General features: G+C 42.2%; 1 protein-coding gene across 1 annotated transcript in view; it reads left to right on the top strand.

Annotated features, from left to right (window-relative positions):
• The first annotated feature begins 596 nt into the window (after positions 1–596).
• SH3GL2 (SH3 domain containing GRB2 like 2, endophilin A1) overlaps positions 597–12271 on the top strand; it is a 90959-nt gene continuing 79284 nt past the window's right edge. The window contains exon 1 of the mRNA XM_071424951.1: positions 597–812. Within this exon, the coding sequence (XP_071281052.1) occupies positions 768–812 (45 nt within the window). The 5' untranslated portion in view covers positions 597–767. The remainder of the gene's footprint in view (positions 813–12271) is intronic.

The raw sequence follows: 12271 nt of genomic DNA, 5'->3' as shown, positions 1-12271 counted from the left end.
TTTACTCTCCAGCCAACAGCCACACCAGAAGGCTGGAAGAGGCAAAATTTAGAAGTGCTTTTCTATGCATCACTGACAATCTGACGGGAGAAGAAAACAGCACTTGTTGAGAGAATCCCAATTAGCCGCGGTTTGACTACCAACTGTGCTTCAGCGAGGCACGATCAGGCCCAAATAAGCTGGCCTGGCCAGAAACGTTTTTTCAGAAAACTGGCCAACATTGACATTCCTTCTGCTTTCCTCTCTTGCCCCCGTTACTGCTCCGCCAATTTCTTTTCGGGTTCATTTCCGCGGATGATGTCCCGCGGGGACGAGTATCCCGATCCCTGCAGGGAAGGCTGCTGAGGCGAGACCGAGCTCCACGCAGCGCGGAGAAGACCCACGCCCGTGACCGGGACCGCCGCGGCGGGGGCCGGGTGCCCATCCCGGGGGTGTCACGCGCCGGACTAGCGCTGCCGGCCAGAGGCGGGGGCGGGTGTGGGTCCCGGGCCGTGCGGCGGCGGCGGCGGCGCTGCGGCGGCCCCGGAGCCCCACGGCGGCCACAGCCGGCGCACCTGCGGGGCGGGGGCGGCGCGTCCCGCCCTGACGTCACAGCGCTCCCGCGCCGCCGCCGCCGTCTGACAGCCTCCGCCGGGCGCGGTGCGGTGCGGGCAGGCAGAGCGCCCCAGCTGCGCGCCTCGGCTCGGCTCGGCTCGGCTCGGCTCGGCTCCGCTCCGCTCCGCTCCGCTCCGCTCCGCTCCTCACAGCTGCTCCGCGCTGCCCTCACCATGTCGGTGGCCGGGCTGAAGAAGCAGTTCCACAAAGCCACGCAGGTACCGAGCCCTCTCCCCGCGCGTGGAGGGCGCTCGGCTGCGGCCGGGGTGTGCGTGGGCATGCATGGGTTTGTGCGCGGGTCTCCATCGAGTGAGTGCGGGGCGAGCGGGTCTGCGCGGATGCTGTGCCCGGTCGTGCGTGATGAGTGAGCGTGCGGGGGGCCGTGTGTCTGGCCGGGTGTGCGCGGTGCGCGCAGGGATGTGCGCGGAGCGTGGATGTGCACGGAGGGCGGTGGGTCCACAGCGGTGTCCATCTGCGGAGGGCCGGGGCTTGCCGGGCCTCCGCGCCTCCCCCTACTCGGCTCCGGCCGCGTTGCGGCAGTGGGCAGGGGCTCCCGGGTGCCCTGACCTCCGCGCTGGGACCCGCGGGAGCAGCTGCTGCGGCAAATACCCGCCCCGGGCTCGGACCTTCCGTGCCGAGGTCTGTGCACCGTGTTTCCATAGGCGTTGTTTGTTTTAGCCTGACTTTGGGAAAACAGCAATAAACATGACCTTTTTGTTTCGTGGGTCTAGACCACAGCTGGAATCTGAGTAATGAGGTTTGGTTCTGTTGCTTTAGGCATGGTGTGATATTGCAGGAAGGTCAGGGTGAGTGTTTCACCAGTAGTTGAGTTGTTTCATAATACAAAATCTGTGTGTTACAGTCTGCGAGGGTACAAATTCTGACTTAGTGTGCTTTAGGGCTAAATCTAAAATGGTTTCAAAGAAATCAGAGGAATTGATTTAGAGCTAGAGAGCTGACACCAAGACCTGTGTAGTGTAAGTGGGGTTTTTTGTGATTTTGGGGGTTTTTTTTTTTGGTTTTTTTGGGGTTTTTTTTTGTGTGTGTATTGGGGGTTTTTTGGTTGTTGTTGTTTGTGTGTGTGTTTTTGTTTTGTTTGTTTGGTTTTTTAAGTTTCATTTTGTTTGTAACTAAATAAAAAATCTCCAGTTGTTTCCAATTGCTTGCCATTGCAGGCATCTTCAGCTAGGAGTCTTGGTCACTGCAAGCAATCTATAGATCCAGGCACACAAGATACATTCCACTTTCTGACTTTTCAACACCCATGTGTTTCCCCTTCTCATGCATCTCATCTCTTGAGCACTATGGGGAAATATTCCCTGAAAAAATGACCCTTAGGAAATATTCCCTGAAAAAATGACCCTTAATCCAAATATTTGTCCAAATTCTGATTTTCCATACCTTGTAGCTGCACCAGTACACATTATAATTATAACTCTAAATGCAATGGTTTTATACCAAGTCCTCATTGGTGCATGAAGGCATTGAATAACACTATGTCTCACCTTTCATGCCACATTGTGCTGCATCATTGGTAAAATAAGCCTTGCAAGAAAACGTCTGCACTCAAAACAGATGGCATAAGGAGCAGGTATGGGTGCCTGAGCCCATCCAGCAGTGCCCATCTGCTGCTGCTTACTTTGTTGTTTCTTCCCCTGCTGCCCTTGGTGCTTATGAGGAGCCTAGGAATCATCATTACAGCAATGAGTTCTGATACTGAAAATAAGAATTTCAGTGTCTTTGCCGTCCGTGTTTTAAGAAGCAGGCAAGATGAAGTTCACTTTTTAGTATTAGAAATTTAAGTTCTCCATTTTTGTAAGATAATGAGAATGCATCTGCAGCAGCAGAGGTAAACATCATTTTTTGAGGGAGCATGGTGTGAAAGGTCTGTGCCTGCTGTTTTGTCCTTCAGATGACTCTCTCACACTGATTGTCAGCAGTATTGTCGTTTAGAAGGAAGGAAGAGTTTTAGCTGTCTGGAACAAAAATATTTAAGTCTCCGATGCCAGATTTAGCAGCCTGACATCTGATGACCAGAGATTTTTGGCCCCAGCCTTGACTTTCACAGTTTATTTTCATGCAGGCCGTGAAGACACATTCATGTAGGAGAATGACTCACAAGTATGTTGAAGAGTGATCTTCTTATTGGATTGTGTGCATTATGAGTGATAAATCCGCAACATAGTTGGGCTGACCTTGCTCCAGGGAGTAATCCTTTTGACTAGCGGTTAAACACCAGGTGAAATACAGATTGACATTGCTGGCATGAATGAAGCTTTCCAGATAGGAACAGACAAATAGGAAGTATTTAAAAATTCTAAATTATTCATTTGGTTCTTACCCATGTTTATTTATATGATGTGTGGTTTTAATAGAGTCCTAAGTCATATTAAGAGCACATCTGGATTGTTTTATACAATGTAAAAACTTTATTTAATTTCGTTTTTTGTTTTCTGACTTGTGAAATGTCAAGCTAACCTGCATGAAGTACTGCCAGTTTAGCAGTTGTGCTGAAGAACTTAATGCCTGTCAACTTTCATGGACCAACTGCAACAGCAGTGAGACACTGACGAGCAGGAGGACACTTCGCACCTTCTGGAATGAGTCGAGTGTTCATGCTTTTGCCTTTCAGAAAAACTAATGGGTTTACCTCTGTGCAGCAGATAAATAAAGTTTAGAAAAATCTTCCTGAGTTTGTAAAAGCAGGGTGAGTCTGGACGCCCTGACATTAATACAGAATTGCATTAATGTTAACAGATGTTAGACTGACCATATAGAGCATTAATTAAAAGATGTTAGACTGACCATATAGAGCATTAATTAAAAGATGTTAGACTGACCATATAGAGCATATAGAGCAGGTTAGGTTGTTCATTTACTTCTAATATCAACAGAGCACCTAAGAAGGAGAAATTATCCCATTTGAATTGTTAACATGGTGCTGCAGATCTATCATACATCCTGAAGCTGGGAAGAGCTAAAGTGTGTTTTTCCAGGAATGGGCAACAAAGTGCTGTGCCACCAAATGGTCCCTTTTTCTTTAGGCGTGCAGACTCCTTTGCCAGTAGTGTTATGCCAGTGTGACTGACAGAATATTGCTTCCTCCAGGTTTAGGTACAGTTATAAACCTACCACAGTCACTTTGGGTGATACAGATTTGACAGTCTGGGGCATTTAAACACAGTTGTTTTAAAATAGCGTGAGCTTTGTTTCCACATGACTGCATTCATTGCATAATATGGCTCTTGTGAGGCACAGTCAAAACTAAGCTTTCAGAAAATAATAATTTAATAGGGAAAGAGATTAACACAAATTCTGGGAGTGGCCACATCTGATGTTCCATTTGAAACAACTGAATAAATATGACTGACATTTAAATAGCATTTAAATATGAATGTGGTGATTTGAACCAAAAGCCTGTACTATGGTTTATTTTTTACCACTGTATTCTGCTTTCATGATTAACTTTGTCTCAACACCCAGACCAAATAACCCAGTTTATACATTTCTATCGAGAAAAATATTTGACATTGAAAGAAACATCTGAAGAAATGACTTCCACTCCACTCATCATTGTCAGTAGCTTGTTAGATGCCATTACTTTAGGTGGAAAGTACTATGCTTCTGTCTCTAACAAGGTAACCTATGAATGGCACAGTAAGAGAATGACTCTGCTGGTTAATAAGAAGCAAATGAGACTCCTGCCTAGCTATGCTGTTGTCCACAAAATTCTGTGGTCTTCCTAGGGCTTCTGTGCTAATTCAGAGCCTGTCTACACAGGTTCTCTTGTGAAAAAGAGAATATCAGAGTTCATCTGCCAGAATGTTTTTTTTAATTCCTTGGTCAGAAGTATGTAAAATGTTTTTCTCTGTAATGTATGACACAGTCCACTTACTAAACAAACTGCAACTAACCAATTATTACTGTTCTCTGTTGATATTAATATTTTCCTTAATTGCTAGCACACTCTGTATTCATAACATGTTCCTGACTGTCCTGCAGTGTTCTGTGGCAGCTGTGTTTGCTTTTCTAGTGATAGGACATCACCTGTCTTTTCCAGCTGACTGTGGTTGAAGACGGACTAGCAATGGGTCTGCTTTCTCCTTCCATATTTCCTTGCATGCAAAGATACATGTGGGAATTGGCCTGGAAAGCTGGGCAGTGTTATATTTTTCTAAGTGCAAACGCTGTGCCATGTGTTGGTTTTGTGGAACTTAATGATCTCCCTTCTCATGTAGAGTGGAAACTTGTGAGAAGTCTGAGGAAGGTGGAAGGAGAGTTGTTAGCAGCGTGGTGTGGCTCTGAGGATAGAGCCCAAACAGGCTGCTAGAAACCTCTGCCCAAGAGGCATGCACCACTGGCAGTCAGTCTGTTGGCTTCTCTCAGTGTGGAGCACTACCTTTGGGGATCAAGGAAAGAGAGCAAAGTTTTGATCTGGAAATAAAGACTATTTTTAGAAAACAATACTTAGCTGCAGAGGGGATTATTTCCACAGCAGGTAGGGAAATTCCTTCTGTTTGTGCACTCTAGCTGATTGCCAGATACATTATTCACATTTGGCATCATTCCCATGCATCCTTTTATTGATAGTACATAATTGAAAGGGTGAAAAATTGACTTTAATCTAAATTGCTCTTTAGTTGGATATTGTGTTACCCTTCTGAGTTGTTGATGGCTTAAACAGTCTGCACCAGTTTTAAACCCTGTTTCTAAATCAGATTGGAGGAACTGATGATTTTTGTACTAAAAAGATCAAGTTTTTTTTTAAGATTGCTCAAACATCTATTACTGTAGTAACTTTCCAACTGATGGATAAACTTTCCATTTTTATATATGTATATAAAAGTTGGAGCACTAAATGACACCCATCTCTAAGTTTTTTCCCAGTGATGTCTGGAGGCAAAGAATACCCATAGATGCTGAGCTCAAAACACAGCATGCACCAAATTTTTTTTTCATATATTGACTCCCATCTTAACTGGAATTATTGCATAGCAAGGAAAAACTGGACGCTCTTGGTCACTCATGCAAAACTGTATTTGAGTTTTAAATGTGTCCTCATGACTAGCATACTGATAGATAGCATGCTGCACAAAGTGCTGGAGCAGCATAACCAATTTTAATTGAAGAAGATTTTGCAGAGGTTACTGTGCAGAAAATTCTGTACTTTTATGTAGCTCCTAATTGCAAATGGAAGGGAGGTGCTGGGTTGGTCTGACGTATTTCTTGTGAAGGATGGAGGCCTGAGGAGCTGGAACATTGACTCTCATGACCTAGTAGTGTACCAGTGAAGTCTTTGGCTGAAGCCTTACAAGAGGGAACAGAGTTGAAAATCTGCTTTGTGGGTCCCAAGGAGCTGCTGCTGCTGCTATGTGAGAACATGTGAAGAGAAGCTGTATGGACAGCATTTAGTGAGATGTGCCCTGACTCATGGCGCTCTTACCAGTGGAAGTCTGTGGTATGTTCAGGGACAGCCAAAACATCCTCCAAACCTCTTACCTTAGAACTAAAAGGTCTTCCTTCTGCTGCTTTCCAGAAACTTCTGTGGCTCTGATTCTCTTCTCAGAAGAATGGCCCCTGATGGACAATGGTGGTGCTTATCCATTCTTAAGTATATGTAGATAATCAGATGAAAGAAAATTGAGCTACAGCATGGTATTATTGCAATGATGTTTGCCACAGCACAATTACCTTGCTTTCAGTGCTTATCTAATCCTGCACTTAATCTTGGAGACAAAATAGTAGCGTTTTTATAATCTGAGGTCATAGCACATCACAGGAATCCATCCTATCTGTCATAGAAGTGCCAGAAGTTAAAATTAATTATTTTTTTCCCTCCCCAAGCAGAAAAAAAGAGAGAAATTGCTATTTACTGTGCTTACATTTTTCATAAAATTTCCCTTTATGGAGGCTCTACAGACCTGCATGGTAGAAAATTGAAAATTAGAAGTGGTTGTTTGAAGTTCAGCATATTTTCACTTTGTCTGTAGATGGAAATCACTGTGATGGACCTGGACAGAATGATTTGTGGGTATGTATTTGCACTTGATGTAATAGTGATGATGTTCTTGTGTCCGTGATGGAGGACGTATCTTTATAAATAAGCACATTTAAATTTTTTTTATTCTGTAGACTGAATTTCTACTGATGTAGTTGTTGCAGCATCATATGGTTCACACTGAATGCAGCAGTTTGCACTCACCTTCTTTTCCCATTATCATTTCTCCACAGAAAGGGAGTGTTATTTGATCCCAGCAAAGGTGCTGCTGAGGCAGCAGCAGTACAACCTTGTGGTTTGGTGTGATGCCAGAGGACCTTCTGAAAGAACAAGAAATTCAACCACTCATTTGGCTATTGCACCTCTTACTAGAGGAGGGCTGGAGAATTGAATGCATATCTATTGCAGAGTAGATAAGTCCCACTAGCTGAGATCCTTGTCAGCAGTTATGTGATTTTCATAATCACATAAATGCTGTGTTTTGGTCTTGTGTTCCTTGGATTTGTTATCACTGTCAAAAGGGCTTGCTATGCTGAATTCTTTGTAAGCAGAAATTTTAAAATAGAGAAAAAATACTGTCTTTCCCTGCCTTTTCCTCCACAATTCTATAGCAGCAGAACACTTCACATTGTTAAAATATTTATATTCCCCTCTGCCTCCATCATATTTTTTATGGATTTCAGTTTGATGTTTTTAATAACTTGTGTTATTTATACATCAATTGTTACTCTTTTTGATTGCCTAATTTCCAGTTTCTATTGGCTGCAAAACATCTTTGCATGTGAAGAGTTTATCTAAACATTTTGATATAGGGCTCGTTTTTCACCTTTGGGATATGATATTCGGTGACTGTTGTGCAGAAACACCAGAGATACTGTTTATCTTTCAATTTAAAGTGCCATTAAGCACTAGACATCACTTTTGTTCTGCATCTTTGGGAAAGACTGCAGGAAACAGGTTGGAAGGAGAACAAGTTTCATTAGAGATAAAAACTGGTGGTTTTTTTTTTCTAGAAAGAAAATTTTCCTGCAAATGTTCATTTAGTCTTTTATGACTTTCAGTAGACTAACAGGATTTGCTCTTTTAAGCAACACTTAGACACATAGATATTATTGCTGAGATCTTTTCCAATCTGTACACTTTTCAGCTTTAAGGTCTGTGCCAGAAATTCCTTTTCATGCAAAATCAATCTAGATGCAGAAAACCAATTAATAATTCATAAGGTATAAATGTCAAAAATAAATGGTGTTTGCCTTTCCAGATGAGTCACTTAGAGCTTGTCTGCCTTGGAAAGTTACGGCATCGTAATCTAAGGGCTGAATTGGAGATGCTGCAATTTTAGAAGTGTAACTCTGCAATGGATGGGGTTCTTTCTGCTTGTAGAGGAACAACTTTTCAACTTAACTGTTTTTTTTTGAAAAGCAAGTTGAGGGCATCAGACTAAGGCCTATCCTTCCACTGCAATGAAGGTGTTTGCACAGAACTGGCTAAAGCATGAGAGGCAACCAGCTAGTGTATTTTTCTCTATTATTTCACTATATAATTTTTTTTTCCTCTGGGAATGTTTGTCATCCAAATCCGCCTTAGCTAAAACTGTTGGTTGCTTCGTCCCATTTCTTGCACTGATCAGGAATGGATGGAATTTGGTTTTATTTTCTACTGTTTTGAGAGGAATTAAGAACTTTTAAAACAGAGCTGAGGCATGAAGAATGTTCCAACCAAATGCAAACGTTTTTAGGAATCAGAATGTTTGAATGTGGAAATGTGCCTTGATGTGCTCAATAACCACGAGTGCACATTTACTAGCTAGATTCCATCATCCAAGGAGCCTTTCACTAGTATTAACAAATAGAAGTTTGTCTTTCAGGAAGAGTGGTTGGATCTTATGTTATTATTTGCAGTCTAGATTTGAGTTTTAAATATGCACACAGTATTCTGAGGCAGGCAGGGAATCTTCCTCTCTCACAAAATTGCTGAAAAACGTATTGCCAAATATGAGGCAAATTCACCACTCTCAGAAGTGGATATGACTGCTGCAAGTTGTAAACATAATACGCCTTTCTTCTAGACTATCATAAGTATAAATAGATAAAATGTGAATGTTTGAAGCATGGGAAGGTGTAATTGTCTCAGCTGAAAGTTGAGGCAAGCTTAGGTAAATTATATAAAACTTTAGCTTTTCAATGCAGAAAAAATATTTTTTTTTCCTGTATTAGACTCTTTCTGTTTCACCTATGTAAGGTGCTGCAAAAAAAGGCATATAGGAACAAAAGTCAAGCTTTGCATGGTAGGAATGGAATTTTCTTGCTAGAGAGAGTAAGAGCCAAAAATATATATGACATCAAAACACATAAAATACCAAAAGATTAATAAGTTTTTTTTTTGTTTTATAATATTGTCGTTCAGAATATGTAAGTCAGGGTGGTTTTGGACCTGTGACTTTTCAAAGGCCTGAACTGGCATGTTTTAGGAGGGCTGCTCTTTTATGGCCAAAAATCTGTAACACTTGAAATAGAATAACAAAAGCTCTACAGCTTCTGGAAAGTATCCTAATTTTTTATTTAACAGTAGACTTGGGCAGGAGTAAAATACTAGAAAGGAAGATGAGTGAGGATGAAAGACTGGAGAGGTCCACAACAGGGATCCTTGAAAACTGAGCAGAGGTGAACTGTCTGCTCTGGTATGTACGGGTGATGACTGACTGGAGGGAGAAGGAATGGCAGATGTTCGTGAAGGAAGCTAGCACTTGCTGTTTCCTGCTTCATTAGCCTGCTAGCTCCAGGATTCCTGTTCCTCATCTGGACACAGTGATAACATGTATTGTTCCAGCCCAGGAGCAGAGACGACTGTTCCCAAAACACATACAGCTTAAGTATCACGAATGGGTTAACGAGGTCAGCATGAATTTAATGGTGTCCGTCAGTATAGGTGGAATCAAATGTGACTAACAAGGGAAAAAGGTAACATTGTTTCTAAGATGACAACCCCAGCTGTTACAGATTTCCTGTCTCACATGGAGAAAGAATAAGGAAGAGGCAATTGTCCTCTGCTGCTCTGATTTCAGGATAGTCTTTTAACAAGAACTGCTGGACAGCCACTGAAAAATAAGCTTTCCATGACTTAGTGCTTTTTTCTTTCCCTAGGGAGAGTTTATTGTTCTGAGTAGACTGACAGAGCCTTTATGTTTTTGTGTGTGGAAAGTTTCCCCAGCGCTGGCTGCCAAAGGTTCTGCTAGGTTTTGATCAGCCAAGTCCCTGCATCAAATCAGTGATTCATTCAAGCAATCCAGTGCAGCTCAAAACCCTTGCAGGCAGCAGCCGAGCTCCAGGCTAGCGTGCTCCTGGCGCTCCCGCAGTGCCGCGCTGGGCTGCGGCCCGAGGTGCTCTCGGTGACTCCAAGTACCCAGCCAGGCTGCAAAGGCAGAGTGCAGTAACACATTCTGGCTATGCAGATGTATAGCTTTTTGAGATGAAAGGCATGATTGTCCCAGTGTGTCTTCCTTCCCCATAACCATAAGGAGGGGGATGACCCTTGTACTTCTACATGAGAAAGCATTGTTGCAGACTCTTGAGATGAGTTTCAGTGTATCTGCTAAAAAGGAGCTATCCTTCTGCTCTGTGCTGTTAAGTGACTAAACCACATATGATCTTGTTTGACAGAATAACATAAGTCTCTGGACATGTGTGCAGTTGTGGCTCTTGAGGTCCAGAGAGTCTCGAGGGCAGGAGCTGGGGTTTGACTGTCTTGTTTCTTGATGTGCAGCCTGAATGCATTAGCCAAGAAAGGAGACGAGCATGCTTGGGTTGAGCTTCTGACTGGAGCTTGCTGGTTCCACTGCAGAGTCTATTCTAATAATAAAAATAAGTTTTTGAGATAAAAACAAGCTGAAGTGTGGATGGACTTCTATTTGAAAATGTCTGCCAGACTATAGGAGAAAATTTACGTGATGCCCAACAGTTGACCTTACACTTATTTCTTTTGGGCTGATAAGATAATTGCTCATTTACTCTTCTCATCTTAAGAACAAGACCACTTCCCAAATTATGTATTAAAAACAGCTATATGAGATTTCTAGCAACTTTTATAAAATGCAGGCAGTCTTCCTGAGCAGCTTTAAAAGCTTCTCTAGAGACATACAGATATGGTGCTGTTATATCTTGCTCTTTGTAAGACTCTTTCTCTCTTTTCTTCCACAGCACATTGGAGCAAGAGAGATTTGAAAATTTAACGAAGCTGCAATAAAACAGCCTATTCTAGTTCCATATTTTTCTCATTTCTGTTTGCAGATTAACTATATGTGTGCTCAGGGAAACTTTTTGATCTATAAACAGATTGACTGCTGTAGACTTTGTTCCCCTGATTTCCTCCTGATAGTTCTTTAAAATCTTTGGAAAGTATTGTTACAGTAAATTGCATTTCCTTTAAATGCTATATTAATTTTCTTGCAGTTAAATTAAAGTTGGGAAGGTAAATTAAGCAGCTGAGGGAGAAGCCATGAGCTGTTTGTTAAAGAATGAAGATCACATCAGGAGTATAAGTGACAGCCTTCTGTATGGCTGAGCCAGAGGGCTCCGGGATAGGAATTTAGGGCTCTTGGAAGCCCTTTGGAGGATGTGATGGAGCAGATAGCAGGGAGCTACTGTAAGTGGGGAGAGTGGGATCAGGTGTTGTCTTTGTATGCTGTGTTTTAGTAATTTTATTAACACTACATTGAGGACTTAAGAGAATGCGATTTTTTTTTTCCCTATTCTCTATTGCAAGGTCATGAATAGTCATGATACCACAGCACACTATGGCTGTATCACTATCAGAAGTCATCAGGTGTTTGGTATGTCCCTTGAAAGTGACTGGGTCTATGGTTATATGTTTAAGATGTGAAATATTGAGGATTTAGAAGCATTAACAAACATGGACGAGATAATGCCAAATTGCTCCTTAGTATTCCCAGGTCAGAGATGAGAGTGCTTTAAAATGCTGTTGCCCTGTTTTTGCTTTTGAGGTATCTTCCTATACATTGAAGAAGAAAGTAGTAGTCATTTCTGGTGCCTGTGCTAAGCTACAGAGAAGACTTGAGAGAAAGGTATAGGAATTCTGTTCTATCATATCACAGAGGAACCTAAGTCTGACAGAAAGTCCCAGGGAAGAGTGGAAGTGGCAGGAGGAAAAGATAAATTAAAGTATGTTTACAGGTACTTGGTTTCCTGCCACAGCCCTCCTGAGCCTGAGCCAACAAGCAAAGCTCTGCAGTGCCCTCTTCTGCAACCATTCCTTTTTCCACATCTCTGCTGCAAAGTGACCAGGAGGGCAGGAAAAGTGACTTTTTGCTCATTTTCTGTGCCATCCTTCTATATCTGAGGAATTTCTGGTAGGGTTTGTGGACCTAGTTTCCTCTGCAGCAGGTCAGGGTGATCACGCAACTGAGACTTGAACAATTAATTTATTGTTTCTGTTATTGTGAGTCCTTGGCTCTATGGAAGTAATGTATTTGGTTAGCAGGCTGGAAAAGGTTGGGTTTTGTTTTGATACCTTATTTGTTTTTAAACAGCAAGAGTCCTGGCATTAACTATTGCTCTAAATTATACAACAATGTAGTGTAGCTCTTAATTCTTTAACGTAATATTTTAAAAGGTGTATAAATCATTTAAGGAAAGCAGAAAGCTTTATTATAAGATGTATTAT

Source organism: Agelaius tricolor, unplaced genomic scaffold (assembly GCF_023055355.1).
Source record: "Agelaius tricolor isolate 1412-34295 unplaced genomic scaffold, bAgeTri1.0.p SCAF_4, whole genome shotgun sequence".
Taxonomy (NCBI): Eukaryota; Metazoa; Chordata; class Aves; order Passeriformes; family Icteridae; genus Agelaius; species Agelaius tricolor.
Note: the sequence above shows the minus strand (reverse complement) of the source record. Positions and strands in the feature narration are given on the sequence as shown.